This window comes from Leptodactylus fuscus, chromosome 11 (assembly GCF_031893055.1).
Source record: "Leptodactylus fuscus isolate aLepFus1 chromosome 11, aLepFus1.hap2, whole genome shotgun sequence".
In the NCBI taxonomy this organism is placed as follows: domain Eukaryota; kingdom Metazoa; phylum Chordata; class Amphibia; order Anura; family Leptodactylidae; genus Leptodactylus; species Leptodactylus fuscus.
The window spans coordinates 59,333,025-59,351,660 of record NC_134275.1 but is presented as its reverse complement, the minus strand read 5'-3'; the positions used below and the strand labels follow the sequence as shown (position 1 = coordinate 59,351,660).

General features: G+C 48.8%; 3 protein-coding genes across 6 annotated transcripts in view; 1 reads left to right on the top strand and 2 right to left on the bottom strand.

Annotated features, from left to right (window-relative positions):
• BRWD3 (bromodomain and WD repeat domain containing 3) overlaps nt 1-18,636 on the bottom strand; it is a 356,261-nt gene that overhangs the window by 34,885 nt on the left and 302,740 nt on the right. The gene's annotated exons all lie outside the window — the stretch shown is intronic.
• On the top strand, nt 1,637-7,232 carry FKRP (fukutin related protein). Of its 3 annotated transcripts, none has more exons than XM_075259265.1 (2): nt 1,637-1,832; nt 5,145-7,232. In XM_075259265.1, exons 1-2 carry the CDS (start codon nt 1,681-1,683, stop codon nt 6,622-6,624), a joined length of 1,632 nt encoding a protein of 543 aa, XP_075115366.1. In that variant the 5' UTR covers nt 1,637-1,680; the 3' UTR covers nt 6,625-7,232. The 3 variants fall into 3 exon arrangements, with proteins under 3 accessions (XP_075115366.1, XP_075115368.1, XP_075115367.1); XM_075259267.1 differs by having other exon boundaries at nt 1,698-1,783; XM_075259266.1 differs by lacking the exon at nt 1,637-1,832 and adding an exon at nt 4,563-4,640.
• SLC1A5 (solute carrier family 1 member 5) lies at nt 14,288-18,465 on the bottom strand. Of its 2 annotated transcripts, none has more exons than XM_075259974.1 (8): nt 17,917-18,465; nt 16,944-16,986; nt 16,757-16,855; nt 16,507-16,673; nt 16,195-16,428; nt 15,844-16,038; nt 15,632-15,766; nt 14,288-15,043 (listed from the first exon to the last, which is right to left on the bottom strand). In XM_075259974.1, exons 1-8 carry the CDS (start codon nt 18,408-18,410, stop codon nt 14,824-14,826), a joined length of 1,587 nt encoding a protein of 528 aa, XP_075116075.1. In that variant the 5' UTR covers nt 18,411-18,465; the 3' UTR covers nt 14,288-14,823. The 2 variants fall into 2 exon arrangements, with proteins under 2 accessions (XP_075116075.1, XP_075116076.1); XM_075259975.1 differs by having other exon boundaries at nt 16,778-16,855.

The following is an 18,636-nucleotide window of genomic DNA, read 5'->3' as shown; positions in this document are numbered from 1 at the left end:
ATGGCAAATACAAGGCAACCCAAGTAAATCTAATCACAGCAATCTGCATTGCCCAGACCCCAGAGCAATCTCAATCCCGCTGCCCAATATATACAGACCTCCTGCTTCCCCTGGAGAGCAGGCCTCTGGAGAGCAATCTCATAGAAAGGGGAAGCACTGACTACTACCCCCAGCTGTCATCTAGGGAGGACGTCTGCAGGACTGTAGTGAGTGGGTGTGAGGCAGCTGGGTATGCCTGGTGGGCACGAGCTGCAGAGACTTTAGAAGCAAAGCTCAGTCCTTACAATAAAGCTTATCTACAGTGGACATTAGGTGGGGGACCAAATGGGGTAAAGAAGGGCGTTACATGAAGAAGGCCTGCGCGCGTGCGGGGTGCAGCATCACTGTTTATGATTCCTAAATGGTTAATTTTCCTTCCTGCCCCCTGATACAATAGGATTGACGGGTGCTGGGCACGGTCTACTGGGCAAGAGAAGAAAAACATCCAGATCCACACGTGCGCTGGGCAGGAATGAACAAGACTTGTCAATCAACGCACAGGCACCCCCCCTCCACCCCTGTCCATTCCCAGGAGGAGGAAAAACAGGGTGAAGGAGGCACTGAACAGTGTCAGGGCAAGAGTGAGGCAATGGGATTGGAGATGCTGGTCAGGGTAGTGGCAGCACAAGTGCCTAGGAGGGTCAAGGCAATTGTAGGGTCAGGGTAATGATGCTGGTGGTGCAGGTGCCACGGAGGGTCAAGATAATGGAATTTTATGCACTGCGGTGGGTGAAGGCAATTGTGGTACACAAATAAAAAATCCAGAAATGAGAAACATGTCGGACAAATGGGTGCAGCAGTGGGAGGCGGTCACATGACTATTTAGAAACTAAGAATGTCTATGGCACTGACAGGTTGCACCAGTATTCAGGATATGTATCTCGCACATACAGGAGCTAACCACTGACTATCATGGCTATGGATAGGTTTCAAGTATGTGCCGTAGTGTTCCCAGTGCAGGTAGCAAACATACACGACAGTACACAACCCCATAGCACACACTTGCTGGCATCTATACAAGACCCCATGGCAAATGCTGCCTGGTACTCGCAAGATTCCCACGACTCATGCTGCCTGGTTCACACAGGACCCCACGGCCCACACGTACCGGGATCTGTACAGGATCCCATGGCTCACATTGCCTGGTATATACAGGACTCCATGACTCATGAGGCCTGGTACATGCAGGAGCCCCACGACTCACACTCCCTGGCATCTGTAAAGGATCCCACGACTCATGCTGCCTGGTATATACAGGACTCCACGGCTCATGGTGCCTATTACACGCAGGGGTCCCACGACTCACGCTGCCTGTTACATGAAGTACCCTCGTGGCTCACATTGCCTGTTACACACAGGACCCTCACAGCTCACGCTGCCTGGTATCCACAGGAACCCATGGCTCACGCTGCCTGGTACCCGCAGGAGCCCATAACTCACGCTGCCTGGAATGTACAGGACTCCATCACCCATAATATAAAATAATTCAGCATTTTATTTTAAAGCCGGGTGCTAAGTAGGTAATTTGTTTCAGACGTCGACTCCACAGCCCCCGGACCAGCCCCCCTAGCCTGCTATATATAGTAACCCCGTCCCACACTGCCCAATATACAGACTGCCCCGTGGTGCTGGAAATGTCACATGACTCACCGTTCTCCTGGTCACTCTCTGCTCTCAACCGCAATTCTCCAAGTTGCCGCTCCAGCTCCCACAGCTGCCGGTCCAAATCCTGAGGAAGATGGAGGTAAGAGCCAAGTACAGTACACGAGGAAGATGAGAGAAGTTTTATACAGGTAAGGTACAGTATATACAGGGATGATGGGTGTTATATGCAGGTAGCGTAAGGTATATACTGGGATCATGGATGTTATATACAGATAGGGTACAGTATATACAGGGATGATGGATGTTATATGCAGGTAGCGTAAGGTATATACTGGGATCATGGATGTTATATACAGATAGGGTACAGTATATACAGGGATGATGGATGTTATATGCAGGTAGAGTAAGGTATATACTGGGATCGTGGATGTTATATACAGATAGAGTACAGTATATACAGGGATGATGGGTGTTATATACAGGTAAGTTAAGGTACATACAGGGATCATAGATGTTATATACATTATATACAAGGGTGATGGATGTTACATAGAGGTAAAGATAAGTTTTATAAACAGGGAGGAAGTTGTACACAGGAATATACAGTATAAATAGGGATGAGGGTGTTATATAAAGGGAAAGGACGGTATATAAACAGGTAATGATTGTCATATACAGTGGTGAAGTCCGTTGTATACAGGGAGAGTGGAATATATACAGGTATGATGGATATTGTATACATAAATGTACAGTATATACAGGGATGATGAGCGTTATATACAGGGAAAAGGTGGTATATAAACAGATAATGGTTGTTATATAAAGGGATGATGGGAGTTGTATACAGAGAGGGTTGGGTACAAAGAAATGATGGTTGCTATATACAGGGTAGGAACAGTATATACAGGGATGATGGGTATTATAGAGAGGAAGGGTACAGTATATAAAAGGGATGATGGGAGTTGTATACAGTGATGGCAAGGTATATACATGGATGATGGTTGCTATATACAGGGAAGAAACAGTGTATACAGGGATGATGGATGTTATAGCGAGGGAGGCTAGGGTATATGCAGGGATGATGGGATGGCTGTTGTATACAGGGAGGGTAGGGTATATACAGGGAGGGTTGAGTATATGCAGGGATGATGGCTGTTGTATACAGAGAGAGTAGGGTATATACAGGGAGGGTAGAGTATATACAGGGATGATGGGTGTTGTATACAGGGAGGGTAGGGTATATACAGGGAGGGTAGAGTATATACAGGGATGATGGCTGTTGTATACAGGGAGGGTAGGGTATATACAGGGAGGGTAGAGTATATACAGGGATGATGGCTGTTGTATACAGGGAGGGTAGGGTATATGCAGGGATGGTGGGTGTTGTATATAAGGAGGGTAGGGTATATACAGGGATGATGGGTGTTGTATATAGGGTGGGTAGGTAGGGTATATACAGGGAGGGTAGGGTATATGCAGGGATGATGGCTGTTGTATACAGGGAGGGTAGGGTATATGCAGGGATGGTGGGTGTTGTATATAAGGAGGGTAGGGTATATACAGGGATGATGGGTGTTGTATATAGGGTGGGTAGGGTATATACAGGGAGGGTAGGGTATATGCAGGGATGATGGCTGTTGTATACAGGGAGGGTAGGGTATATGCAGGGATGGTGGGTGTTGTATATAAGGAGGGTAGGGTATATACAGGGATGATGGGTGTTGTATATAGGGTGGGTAGGTAGGGTATATACAGGGAGGGTAGGGTATATACAGGGATGATGGCTGTTGTATACAGGGAGGGTAGGGTATATGCAGGGATGGTGGGTGTTGTATATAAGGAGGGTAGGGTATATACAGGGATGATGGGTGTTGTATATAGGGTGGGTAGGTAGGGTATATACAGGGAGGGTAGGGTATATGCAGGGATGATGGCTGTTGTATACAGGGAGGGTAGGGTATATGCAGGGATGGTGGGTGTTGTATATAAGGAGGGTAGGGTATATACAGGGATGATGGGTTTTATCCTCCGGATCCTGCGCACATGGTATGAATGTACATTGCACACAGTCTCCGGTGACTACTACTCTCATCATCGCCGCCTTCTCACCTCTCCGCCCCGCAGTGCCCGCCGCACTCGCACCTCCTGCCGCTCCCGCAATAATTTCAGCTCGCACAGCCCGGCCACACTCCCCCGCAACAACTGACGGAGTCGCCCCCGGTCCACAGAGCCACCCGAGCCCAGCATATCACCAGGAGCCGGCAGTGATGTGACTGAGCAGCCGCAGCCAGAGCTCAGCGGCCCGGAGCGCCGAACTGACCAATCAAAAGCCGCTGATGCTGCGATGCTCTGCGTCTTATCCAATCACAGGCAAAAGATTCTGACAAGTCCCGCCCCCTGCCGACAGGCCGCATCGCAGAGACAAAACCCCGCCCAGCCATCGCTCGCAGCCTTTTTCATCTTTGTGTCTTAACCAATCACATGACAGCTTATTTACATATTTTTGATGGACTGTTGCTACGCCCAGTTCTTGGCACGAGAATAGCTCCGCCTCCAAGATAAGGTTGGCTTAATCGCAGATAACTGACATATCTCTTAATCAATAAACTCTGCCTGTGAGTTGTGACAGCCAATCAGCAGCCAGTCTGCGCCATCCAGGAAACCAATAAGAGCACAGTTACCTAGGCTGCAGCTATAAATGCATTCTCAGTGATAGCCACGCCCCCATAGCGCTGCCACGTCAAACTAGAGCAAGAGACAGAAAGCATAGTAGCAAAGAGGGCGGGGGAAAAGGAGGGGCTAGCTGAGGCTAAGTGTCAATGGGCGGGACTAGGCACAATGGGGCGGGACCAAGCTTCTGTTATTTATGTCTGTGTTACGGAGAACAATAAAGTTTAGGATGAGTGACGTCAGAGGGGGCGGGATAAACTAAAGGCACGTGGGCTGTTGGTGATGTAAATGAAGATATAGCTGCATGTAAACATCGCCAGAGACAGGTAACGACTGCCCCCCCTCCCAACAAAGAGCCATTAATGACTGCCCCCCTCCCAATAGAGAGCCATTAATGACTGACCCTCCATTCTTTGAGCTGGTATCAGGGTGTTCTCTGGTGTCTGTCCATGCCCCCCTTCCATAAAGCCATTATCGGAGTGTTCTCTGTTGTCTGACCATGCCCCCCCCCCCCCCCCCATAGAGCCGGTATCAGGGTGTTCTCTGGTGTCTGACCATGCCCCCCTCCCTTAGAGCCGGTATCAGGGTGTTCTCTGGTGTCTGACCATGCCCCCCTTCCATAAAGCCATTATCAGGGTGTTCTCTGGTGTCTGACCATGCCCCCCATAGAGCCGGTATCAGGGTGTTCTTTGGTGTCTGACCATGCCCCCCCTCCCATAGAGCCGGTATCAGGGTGTTCTCTGTGTCTGGTCATTGTTGCAGAGACCCCTCCCCCCCCCATACTGTGTCTCCTTTTCCATCTATTAATGGGGTCTTGTCTTCTTCCCTAGGCTCAACCGTGCTCTGTGTGATGGGTTCAGGATGCGCTGCCCGCTCTGCCATGTCTTGGTTGCTCTGACACTGATCTGTAATGTGTTGCTGTTGTACTACACCTGGCACCTCCAAATCCGCCCAGCAGGACACCCCTCAACCGCTCTGTCTGCTGGTGTCACTGTCATTGTGCGGGAGTTCCGACCATTTGAGCATGGCCTGGCAGAGCTGCACCACTCCTTCTTGCGAGCCCGACCTGCTCTCCAGATCCTTGTGGCTTCAGAGACTGCTCTATACCCACCGGTCCCTGGAGTAACCCTGCTGAGGCTTCACCCCTCCCCGGAGCAGCCCAGCTCTGTATCCCGCCTGGAGACGCACGTTCATACCCGTCTGGTGGCTCTAGTACCAGATGGTTGTGCTCTGAAGCCTTCTGACCTACTGGAGCGAATGGCTCGAGGACTGCGTGATGCTCCACCTGGAGTCAGACTTGTGGCAGCCGGAGCTGGCACCTCCCTGCGTTGCCTTCACTTGAATGTGTCTCAGCGGGAATGGACAGCACAGTACAGCGTGGCAAGCAGTGGAGAGTCCTGCGGAGCAGTGTCTGGAGCTGCAGTGATTCTGATGAGATCCAGAGACCTTTTTGACTTGCCCTTTCCTCTCTCACGCCCTCTGCAGGCAACCATATTTATTCAGGCAGCTCTGCGTGGGTGGAGAGTGAAGGTGATGGATGGTGTTATGTTTCCTCGCACTCCTTTTCCAGCCACAGACCATGGTCGGTGGAAGGCAGAACAGGCGGAGCGAGCAGAAGAGGCAGCAACAATGCGAGCACTGAATGTGAGGCTAGTCCGCGGTCTCGATGGAGGGGATCGCTGGTTTGGCTGCACCAAGGAGACTCCACGCTGTTTTGGGACTGTGGTTGGAGAAACCCCAGATTACCTGTATGAGGGGCACTGGACGCCCCCCTGCTGCCTCCGCGCACTAAGGGTCACTGCCCTACATGTCATCAAAGTCCTGGAAGCCAACAATGTGCGGTACTGGCTGGAAGGGGGAAGCCTGCTGGGGGCCGCCCGCCATGGAGATATCATCCCCTGGGACTATGATGTAGATCTGGGCATATATCTGGAAGACATCACTTTGTGTCCAGAGCTGCGGGGGGCTCAAGGGGGGTCTCTCATAGATGAAGAAGGCTTTGTGTGGGAGCGGGCCATAGAGGGTGACTTTTTCAGGGTGCAGTACAGTCAGAGCAATCACCTACATGTTGATCTATGGCCTTTTTACCCACGGGATGGGCTAATGACTCGGGACTCTTGGACTGGTCACCCACAGGACATTGAGTTTCCAGAGAGTTTCCTCCAGCCACTACAGACTCTGCCTTTTGCGGGTGCTTTAGTTCAGGCCCCAAATCGCCATGTGGAGCTGCTAAAGATGAAGTTTGGGGAAAGAGCCATAGAGGTTCCTCAGTACCCCAACCCAGCTGTCCTGAGAATGGAGGGGCGGTGAGGCCGGAGCTGGGTGGTCATCGGGACTGCTGCATCCAAACAATAGGGAGCAAGCGGTGCTGGACACTAGAGGGGGGCAAAGCCAAAAATTACTGAACATGAGACACTCAGGAGATAATGACTACCTCTGAGTTACAGATATGCCACTTTTAAGGAGGGTCAGGGGGGATCTGGAGGGGAGAATCTGAGTCTGGAAGAGGATGTAGATGCCTGGCAGCAGCTTACGCCTCTCTCCTCATAAAGAACACATATCATTGGGCAAGCCCAGTATGCATGTGTGACTTTGGGAAGAGAAAGGGCTCCAGGCCAAATGATGTCTAATGTGTATGATCAGACTTAAAGTGGACCCTGTAGTGTCAGGTGACTTTTCAGGATATGTCGCCAGATGCATAAATGTGGAGTAACTCCAGATATGGCCATTATTATTTGTATTCTGCAGTTTTAGCAGTTTTCCCCTCTGCAGGCTTTCTGTTGTTCCCCCTGAGCTACAGGATAGCTGCTGTCATGTCTTCCATAGACAGTAAATGCAGAAGAAAAGATCCTGCTCCATTACACACTCTCAGCACCGCACAGGGCACTCCAGAGACACCGCTCTGTACTGATGGAAATAAAGCTGTTCATTCAGTGGCTTGTGAGGGCTTTGTGTCTCTCTCTTCCTAATGCATAGACAGCTATAGACGTGTCATCTGCTGTCCATCTCAAGACAGATAGAGCAGGAATTTCAGAGTGAAAGTCAGTTAAGAGGCAAGAAAAGCATTTTTCTCTTGCAAGGCTAGCTTCACACTTGCACCTGGTATCTGTCCGCTGCCAATCCATGTAGAAAATAACAGATTGATCAAAAACCGGATTCAATTGGATATCATACACAGCAGATACCACAGTCCTTTTTGACAGATTAGTCAATGGGTGTGTTTGATAAATCATTTTGTCCCCTTCTTTATTCTGAGCATGTGCAGAAAAGAATAAAGCGGGAAAAACGGATATAAACTGATTAATATCCATTGGTAATCCGTTTGCGTCTGCCTTCCATAGACCTCAGTGTTTAAAAAAGAAAAAAATGGATTTGTCGCTGTCCATTGTGTATCCTTATTTTTTGGATGGAGAAAGTCCTGCAAATCCGACTTGTCTCCACCCTAAAGAGCGGATACCAGACGCAAATGGTACAAGCCTGCAGATGGTTCTTACAACCCATTGAAATCAACGTATTTTTATAATAGACCGTTCCAGATCTGTTTTTGAGGATTTGTTACCAAAACTGATTTCATGAAAAAAGACAAACACTCACGTGAACCCGGCCTAAGATAAATGACACAGTTTCTTATATTTGCTTGTACTGTTGATTTATCCAAAGTTAATTGATGCGACTAGAGATGAGCGGATATACCAAAATTCTAAATCAAAAGTGCCCATTAAATGTCAAAGCCGACGTCCTGAGGTCTCAGAGGATGGTCTATTTCTGAGCTCTTGAACCAGACTCTCTTACGGTAGTAATGTCCGTGTCGTAGATGGTTGATGGTGGTGATGAACGGATTGTGTGATCACTTACTGCACTGGAAAGGTAGAAACATGATGACTCCTTGAGGGTGCTTATACATACATGGATGGTGCTATTGGAAGAAGCCATGGCGTTCACAAAAGTGATTGCTTTGAGTTGGCTTATTAGATATATGCAAAACACTGAGTGATGTCCCATCCGTGGCGACTGTCTCAGAAGGCAGCAGCACGCTGTCATCTCCTGGATCAATATTATTGGTGAAGATGGCGGCCACTGTGCCTGCCTGACACACTGACTTCTATCACGCTCTATCAAGTTACTATAAATCTGTCTATTGTCAGTATAAGCTGCTCACTGACTCCGCCTATCTGTACCTCTGACAACCTTTCCCTTTCTTGCTTGGGCTGTTTTATACCGGCTATAACTTACCCCTGACCTCACACCTATATATTCCTTCATCTCTGTCTGCAGGGCAGCCGCCTGGGCTCAGATCACCATTCCGCTCTGTCTTCCCTTGATCAGTACAATGGCAGCTCCTGGAAAAATCCTAAAAGTTTCAAGGTAGCTAAAATGTAAAAATTTTGGGAAAGTTGTAACAGATTTGATTTGTGCCAAATTAAATGACTCATCTGTAACAGGGTTCATATAGGAAGCACATGCAAGTGAAGTGTCACCCTTGCAGCGGAATTGGTGGACTCTCTTTTAGGGTCGTTCCCTTGACTGATGATGTTGAGAGAATGAAGGATCAAGCAGAATGAATCGTATTGTGTCCAGGAGGACGGCAGGTTTTTGCGGGCCCTTGGGCAACAGAGCTTCAGTGGGCCACTTTTGGAGAAACCCATGCGCACTGCAGCAAAAAAATAACCAAAATTGGGTATTTTTTTTTTTCTGAGGCAGACCTACTGGAGTGGAGTGTAATATAGTTCATTCCATACAAGTAGATGGAACCTGTTCAGACATCAGAAAGTAAAGAATTTTAGGCAGACATCTGCCTCAGATTCCTCTTTATTCTCTGCCCCCTGGCTCATCGTGGTGGATGCAGAGCATCAGCAGGCCCTTGCAGCTTTTCACACAATGTAAATGTCCAACAGTGGCCCCTTCAAACAGTATAATGTCCCACAGCATCCCCTCCCCACGTCATAATGTCCCTTAACGGCCCCTCCATAGCGGCCTGAACCAAACTGCCTGGCCAGAGGTGTAGCCAGGGATTCAGCACAGGCGGAGGGGAACATGTCCTAGTTGGCCCCAACTTAGTTTAGGCGATTATTATCACTATATGGTGGTTGTATAGTGGTATATATCGGCTCTACACAAGGCTCTGCAGATGATTTAGATGTATACAGTGCAGTTACATTTAGTGACTTACAGGTGACATCTCTGACTAATCTTTCACATTTCCATCTCTACCATCTGGACCGCCATGACCATGTCTTCCAGTCTCTGTAAAGTTTGCAGCACAGATATCTTTGGCTCCTCACTTTTCCAGGCACCTGACCCTGCTGGTACGTCCTATCAGAACACAGCAACTGCACAGAGATCGTGCAGCTGCTGACACTGGGAGCCGGCTGTAACTTCAGCTGGAGCTCCCAGAGAGAAGACAGGGAAGGTTTATTCCCGTCCCTGCTGTCTCGATCGCTGTGTATACAGCGCTCAATGAGCGCTGTATACACAGCTATGCGCGCCGCCATGATGGGGCCGCCCTCTAACCTGGCGGTCACGTGATCCGCCGGGCTCAGTGTCTTGCAAGAGCTGCTGGGTCCTACAGGACCCAGATCAGCTCTGTATACTGTATATAGCAGCGTGCAGGAGGTTGTATTCCTCCTGCAACTGGGGCTAAATGTAGCAGCCTCAGTTATAGGAGAAATCAGCCTCCTTAACAAAGAAAAAAGTGATCAGATGTCCCCAAAGGTCTCTTATGACCTTATGGGGACACCATCTGAAAAAAAAAAATAAAGTTTAAAAAAAAAAAAAAATGTAATAAAATAATTTTAAAAAATAAGTAAAATAATATGCCAATAAAATGCGGTTATTAAAGGCTATAGCCCCACCCCCGACAACACCATACAAAATAAAAATTACCGTAACAGAGAGGAAAAACTATTTTATAAAGTTTTTCAGTGGCACTTTTTGTTATTAAATAAAAAAAAGAAAAGTGAAAACCAGACACAATTTTCCTCCTATCTTGTTTATATTTTCCCGGATATAAAAAAAAAATTAAAACTCAATCGAAAATAAAAACAACATAAAAATAAAGCCCTATGCGTCCCCGAAAAAAGACACAAAAATTAGTTGAATGAGATGTATGAGAAAAATGTTACAGCCCTCAAAACCGCACATACAAAATAAACCTAAAATGTGTCTGGGCCTGGACCATAAATTGGCCCGGTCCAGAAGTGGTTAAATTAATAACGTCCCTGTGCACCCCTGTAAATAATGCCCCGTGATCAGCTGTTTGAATAAACTGTGGTACCTGTGTAAGCGCCATAACCGCTTCTATGTTTATATAGTGTCATTCACCTTATAGTGGCCATGTCATGTAACTACAGCCTTGTCCTATACACGTCTATGTGACAAGGCTGTAACTACGTCATACATCACTATATACCGACAGCGTGTGATATAAACAGGTGATGATGATTTACACCCTAGAGTCCTGAAAGAGATAGCAGAGGAAATAACAGAACCCCTTGCTATAATCTTCAGTAAGTCATGGGAAACAGGAGTGGTCCCTTTAGATTGGAAAAGGGCAAATGTTGTCCCCATCTACAAAAAGGGGAAAAGGGACGATCCAGGAAATTACAGGCCGGTAAGTCTGACCTCGATAGCAGGAAAAATCTTTGAGCAAATTGTCAAGGAACATTTACTTCGGTACCTGGATGGGAAGGCATTAATTAACCAGAGCCAGCACAGCTTTATGACCAATAAATCTTGTCAGACTAACCTGATTTCCTTCTACAACAAAATCACTGAATGGTTGGACCAAGGGAATGCCATGGACATAGTATATCTTGACTTCAGTAAGGCATTTGATAAAGTATCACATAACCTTCTTATTGAAAAAATGATTAAGTATGGCTTTGACAAAAAATCAGTTAGGTGGATTCACAACTGGCTTAATGATCGGGCACAACGAGTAATACTAAATGGCTACACATCGAACTGGAAGAAAGTCAAAAGCGGGGTGCCGCAGGGCTCTGTTCTGGGCCCAGTACTTTGTAATATCTTTATAAATGATCTGGACGATGGAATTATTGGGGAACTCATAAAATTTGCAGATGATACGAAGATAGGAGGAATAGCCAACACTAGAGAGGAGAGAGAGTGTATTCAAAAGGACTTAGACACACTGGAACAATGGGCTGAGGCGAACAAAATGGTATTTAACAGGGACAAATGCAAAGTTCTACATCTGGGTAACAGAAATGTAAAAAACATATATAGTATGGGAGGAATAGAACTAAGTGATAGCATAGGGGAAAAGGACTTGGGCATAATAGTAGATCACAAATTCAACATGAGCCAACAGTGCGGTGCTGCTGCAAAAAAGGCTAATAAAATTCTGGGATGTATTAAGACAAGCATTGAATCTAGATGAAGAGAGGTCATTATTCCGCTGTACTCTTCCCTGGTCAGACCACACCTGGAATACTGTGTACAGTTCTGGGCGCCTCAATTCAAGAAAGACATCGATATATTGGAGCAAGTCCAGAGAAGAGCAACCAAAATGGTGGAAGGTCTGCAAACCATGTCCTATGAGGAGCGGCTAAAAGAACTGGGATTGTTTAGTTTGCAGAAGAGAAGGCTGAGGGGAGATTTAATAGCAGTCTACAAATATCTGAAAGGTAGTCACAGTGCAGAGGGATCTACCCTGTTCTCATTAGCACAAGGAAGTACAAGAAGCAATGGGATGAAACTAAAGGGAAAGAGATACAGATTAGACATTAGGAAAAACTTTCTGACAGTGAGGGTAGTGAGAGAGTGGAATAGGCTGCCACGGGAGGTGGTGGGCGCTCCATCAATGGAAATCTTCAAGCGGAATCTGGATAAACATATAGCTGGGATGATTTAGGAAGACCTGCACTCGCAGGGGGTTGGACCCGATGGCCCTTGAGGTCCCTTCCAACTCTACCAAAAAAGTAAAAAGGTGCCATAGCCCCTTTATACAGTTGATCAATGGGTCACTTATCTCTTATTGATGATTTATTTTGAGGAGACATCATCAATAAAAATGAGCTGGAAAGTTCCTCAAGCCTAAGGCCCCACATGGCGTCCTTGTCTAGTATACTCTGGAGTCTCAGTGAATGTTGCAGCATCCATTTTTGTTTGTCTGGTGATGCCATTTGGATGAATCTCCAATTGTTCGGCTTTGTTTAAAAAACGAACAATTTGAGATATTCAAGTCGAACCAGGCTCATGCCAAAGTGGTTGTCCCATCTCTAGCAGTATATAGCGGCATGTGCTGTGCATTACATTTAAGGTTCTGCACATACAGGGTCTGACCACTGTGGGGCAGCACTGCCTAATACACTACTGAATGAGGCATCACTGACCTTGAGAACATGGCTAAGAAAAGCATGGACGAGTTTGAGCTGGTTTTTGTAAATTGAGGCGTGTGGTGCCGCGCCCGGCCTGCCTCGCTGCAGATATAGATGTTGGTTTACGTTATACAAGTCCAGGTTACCTCTGCAGAGGTTATATATAGATATCAGAGGTCAGCTGACCAGGGGGAGGACAAATCCTAAATCTAATATTCCCTGTATGTATGGAACGTCACATAAGCGTATGCCATCAATGGAACGTTACACCAGCGTATACCGTCAATGGAACATCACACCAGTTGTTAATGTAATGCCGTTATTTTAAGACGCTTCCTTTTCACATGCCACGACCCCTATTTATAGGTCAGTGAATTTCGGTTTTGGTTATTCACAGATCAGCAATCCTGACTGGACATTGTATGGTTAATGACAGGATGACATGGAGGCAAAGTTGAAATCAGAGATTAACTGAGCTGACTTTAATTTTTAGTTAATCGCCCAGCCCTTGGCTCGAATACACAGTTGGATCGCAGCTAGCCTGGATACAAGATGAGATACAGTTAGACAGGGAGGGATACAGGCTCTGATGTTGGAGTTGAGCCTATAGATCCTATACACGAAGCAGAGGGCCCTGGTGGTCCTATCACTGCTCCATTATGATAAATGTGGTGCAGACATTCCTGAGGATTGTGTGTGTGTGTGATCTATCACTGAGCAGTTGGTGTCCTCCTATCACTCCTAGGGGTGACTGACTGTGTCACATGTGATAGCATCCACACCCGTAGGGGGCAGAGTATCACTCCACAGCAAGAGTGTAGCACAAGGCTTTCATATTACAACCTGACTACTACTGGATCTCAAACAGAACCTGTATTCATTGATAAGACAATACAGTTCCAGTCTGAACAGTCCAGGTTTCTGATTTACAACACCCTTGTACACGAAGGGAATAGTCGCTTACTCGGCAATGGCAGGATATGTAAATGACACTGACAACTAGAGCATGAAAATGGCCTAGGTAGAGATGGGGTGTAACGATGGTGCCCCCTCTGTCTTGACGTGGGGTGCCCGCGCGGGTTTTGACAGAGACGTGGTGAGACGCGTCTCTCTCTGGTCAAAACCCGCCTGCCACGACCATCGCGGCTTTCCCCTCCTATGTAGGCTCAAATGAATGAGCTGACATAGGAGGGTGCTACTGCTAGGCCGAAGCCGCGGTCCAGCGCACCGCAGCTTCCGCCTGAAGAAAGGACATGTCGCTTCTCTTCTCCACTAGCAGCAGCCGGCGGTCTGCATAGACCACCATTGTAAAGGGGCGGATTTTGAAGCAAAATCTGCTGTCAAAATCCGCCCCTTTGTTCACATGCGAACGAGCCCCAACATAGGAACATGCAGGAACCCAACCACAAACCATGGGAGTGAGCAACGTGTGAGCTCCTGGGGTCAGGGTTTACTGCTGTGACGATGAACGTTGTCCAGGATGATGGGTGTGATGATACATAGTGGCCAGGATACATCAGTTTATATATCTAGATACATTGATATATTCAGGAATGATGATACTTCAGTTTATATAACCCAGGATCATTATAGTTTTCCCTGGCACAGCCACATAATACAGAACACCAGAAAGGTTTAGATGGTTTTTGCTTTTACTTCATTGAGTGTTACATTCTCTCCCTCATTCACACTTTTGTTTCATGTTCAGGTCCACATGTAACAGACTTATTGGTGCACATTAGTCCAATGCCCAGGAGGAAGCCATATCCTCAATTTCCATGCTGCAGCCTCAGCCCAGGCTCGGCGGTTAGTGAACCCACACATATTGCAAAAAGTCGGTTTTGGTCCCAAAATATAAGAATAAAAACATCACAAATGTCCCAAAATAAAGTTAGACACACAAGTCACCGACGGACATACAAAATAGGGCGGAGCTAGGAAAACAGCTCCATGCAGCATGGCAGACGCAGGAAGAGGACCTGCTGGCGAAGAATTACATCACCATGATTGGAGGTAACAGGAGGAAGCGCTTGGGCCCCGATTGGAGAAGAACGCACCCGATTGCCCTGAAGATGCAGCACATAAGTTAAGAGTCCATGTAAAAAAAATAATATAATAATATAAAAATAATAAAAAGTGCCCTGGAGTCTAGAAGTCGGCACGCTCCACCTCACATGATCGACTCCTTCTCTGAGGGGCTGCAGCCCTCCACCACCACATGTGGGTCCTTCTTCAAGAGTGGGTCGCCCTCTGGCTGTTCCTCTGCTACCACTCGTACTGCTGTCAGGTCCACATTGTCATCGGGCTTCGACGTCCGGTCAGTGTACACCTGCAGTAGCCCGGCACCAAACGCATCTCCTTCTACATTCAATATTGTACAGGTGCGGTCCCTGCAGGAAAACAAACATGGAGTCAGGAGGATTCAGGACAGTGGCCAGAACTGACCGTAACCAAACCCTGCCTGGGGGTGCTGGACTTCTACATAGAGGGGGGGTCAATGCACTCTGGTATTTTACACCCTGACCAAGTCACTGGCTGGTGGTGGGTCCAGGGATGTGTTGGCTGCCATGAAGGTCAGGTTTTACATCCCAGAATACAGATCACCACAATCTGTGCAGACAGTAAGGGAATGCTGGGAGATTAAAGCCCTGAAGTTGCAGAACAATGAGCGCAGCTCTGAAGCCTGACTTGGCGGAGCTTGTTGTGCACCAGTGTCGACCATGTTACAGCTGCTTCTCCTTTCCCCAAGTATCTGCAGTCTACCAGCAGTCACAGTCAACAAGGTCCTTTGCAGAATTAGTCACACCCTGTGAAGTAATGCACAGCCTCGGGAGCAAAACATAGCTGTGGTAAGTAATCCCAGTAATATGGCTTGTTTTTTAGCCTGCAGGAACTGCTCCCAAACCCCTTCCTCGGCACATCTGCGCATTTTCTCAGGCCACAGCCATTAAGTTACTATAAACGGAGTCCATACTTACACCAACCAATCCACAGCCAGGATGAGGGATATGTCATTAGTGGGAAGTCCCACTGCCTCCAGAATGATGGCAAGTGTCAGCACGCCGCCTGCTGGGATCCCCGCAGCCCCCACACTGGATGCTGTGGCTGTAACCCTGAGAAAAAGAAGGAGGAGTCAATGCCTAAGACACACCTCTAACAGGGGAGAAGCAACTCCTGTCCCCAAACTCACAGAATGGTGATGATCTGAATGAAGTTCAGAGGGCGATTGTTCAGCTGTGCGATGAAGACGGCCGCCACACACTGGAATAACGCCGCTCCATCCATATTCACTGTGGCCCCGATTGGGAGGATGAATCTGCTGATCTGCTTGGAAACGCCATTTTTCTCCTCCACACATTTCATCATCAGCGGGAGAGTGGCCGAACTAATGGAAGAACAAAGACACTACTGATCCCAGCCATCACAACAAGCAAAAAACTGCACTTGAAAGTCTATCCTCAATCCTAGAATGTTACACATTAAATATTGAACTATTATACTCCAGAGCTGCGCTCACTATTCTGCTGATACCGTCACCTACCTAGAAGATGTCCCAAATGCTGTGGCCAGAGCACTGACTATGCCCCACAGGAATCGGTAAGGGTTCTTCCTGGTGAAGGCAAAGTAGATGAGCGGCAGGACGATGAGACCGTGGATAGCGTGGCCCACAAGGCAGCAGCAGATGTACTTGCCCAGGCTGGTGAAGAGTTGCACCACATCCTCCATCTCCACAATCTTCCCAGCCACCAGAAACATGATACCGAGTGGTGCGTACCTAAGGAGCAGACACATTGTTAGGCAGGGGAGGAGGTTGTGCTGCCACCTCAGGAAAGTTGCCATGTCCAGCACCTACCACATGATCCAGGTCACCAGCACCATGGTGGCTTCATTGAAGGAGTTGAAGAACTTGATGAGAATCTCTCCCTCTTCTCCCAGCTTCCGCAGAGCCACCCCAAAGACGATGGCAAACACCACCAGGCCCAAGATGTTCATGCCCTCCACCTCCTGACCATAGGGTACCTAGAAGAACACAGAACTGTGAGGTCCAGGAGTCAGAGGACGCAGGAGGACATTAATGGCTGATGTTGGCCATGACCTCTCACCTTAATCACTGTCCTGTTCACCTCAATCAATGTACTGTTCACCTCCACGACATCTGTGACGTTGACATTGACAGCCTCAAGCTTATAGAAGGTGGTGTACTGCAAGGAAGAAGCACAGGTCAGTACTCTGCCCACAGCCTCCATGCCACCCTACACCCCGCCATAGCTCAGAGGACACAACACTCACCGACTGGAAGGCAGCCGACACCAGGTTTGAAGGAAAGATGTTTCTGAGAAAAAAAAAAAAAAATGTCAGAACAAACTGCAACATGGGTGACATGTGACAAGATCTGTCAAACCACACACACAGGTATGAGTAGGATCCAGCTGCTCCGCACCACCCCAAAGTGCTGCCTTACACCCCTGGCTAACTTTGTAGTAACAACTACAAAACATTGGTTTCTATCCCCGGAGTCACCATCTCCCATAGTGACCGCATACAGGGAGCAAGTGCGACTGTACATAAGATTCTGCCTGTGACCAATTTGCTCAGGACACTCAGCCACATCAAGGGTGCAGAAGGAGGAGAGGAGCGATGACAGCCAGCAAGGAGGAGAGAGGACTCTCCCATGTAAACAGTGACCACGAGTGACGTACACGAGGAAACAAAGAGCTGCTGATGTCACAGAAGGAGGAGCGGTGATGTCACAGCTCACAGCCACGCCCCCTCCTCCATGTGTCTGACACATCACACAATCTACAGTCAACATTGCATCAGCCCCAACTGAACACACAGCGGTTGGAGCAGGATGTAGACCCTGCTGAAGAGGGGGAGTGCATCACTGATAGGGGGTCACTGCCCCCCAAACTACCAACACCCCCACATATACAACCATATATGACAGCTCCTCTGTGGCCCCTTATCCTCCTTCTCAGCAGTATCGCAATTCCTCTGGAAGCTTTGCCTGAGCTCCTCTGTGGCCCCCTCCTCATCACCTCTGTAGCCCCCATATCCCCCTACTCAGCACCTCTGTGGCCCCTATATTTCCCCTCCTCAGCACCTCTGTGGCCCCATGTGCCCCCTCCTCAGCACCTCTGTGGCCCCCAACCACCCCACATCCCCATCTCAGCTCCTCTGTGGCTCCCCATGTGCCCCCACCTCAGCTCCTCTGTGGCTCCCCATGTGCCCCTCCTCAGCACCTCTGTGGCCCCGGACATACCTGATGAGGTCCAGGAAGGAGTCCACCACTTCCTTGCCCTCCGGGATTCCGTCTCCCTCTCCCCCCTGGCTCACTGCGCCTTCCCCGGGTCGGATGAGCAGGGCCAGGCAGACTCCCAAGGCGGAGGCAAGCAGCGTGGTGACCAAGAAGAAGAGCAGAGCCCAGCCGCCGAGCTTCCCCAGGGCGGAGGGCTGCAAGGAGGCGGCCCCGGACACCAGGCTGCAGACCACCAGCGGCAGGATGATCATCTTCAGCAGGCGCAGCAGCAGCTCCCCGGGGAACGAGAAGCGGGCGATCTGCGCGGCATCCAGAGCCAGCGGCCTCAGTGCCATCCCCAGCGCCGCGCCCAGCAGCACCCCGGCCACAGTCAGCAGCACCAGAGCGTTCCCGCGGAGAAAGCGGCAGGTGCGGGGGCAGCAGCCGGAGGCCTCCTTAGGGCGGTGCAGGCCGGGGGGCACCGGGGGTTCGGCGGTGGCTCCGTTACACTCCTTCATGATGCCGGGACACGTGTCTCTAAAGCCGGACGTCCGCACACGACAAACGTGGATACTACGCTCAGCCTCTAGTAGCCGGCACCGCGCTCTTATAGTGAGGGGCGGAGCCGCTGTCAGCGAGTAACGTCACACGGAACACATGGCTCACGGAGGGGGTGTGGCGGCTCATTAGCATGGTCACGCCCATCAGGGCTCGCAGCAGCTAAAGGAAAGACGTGAAGAGGGA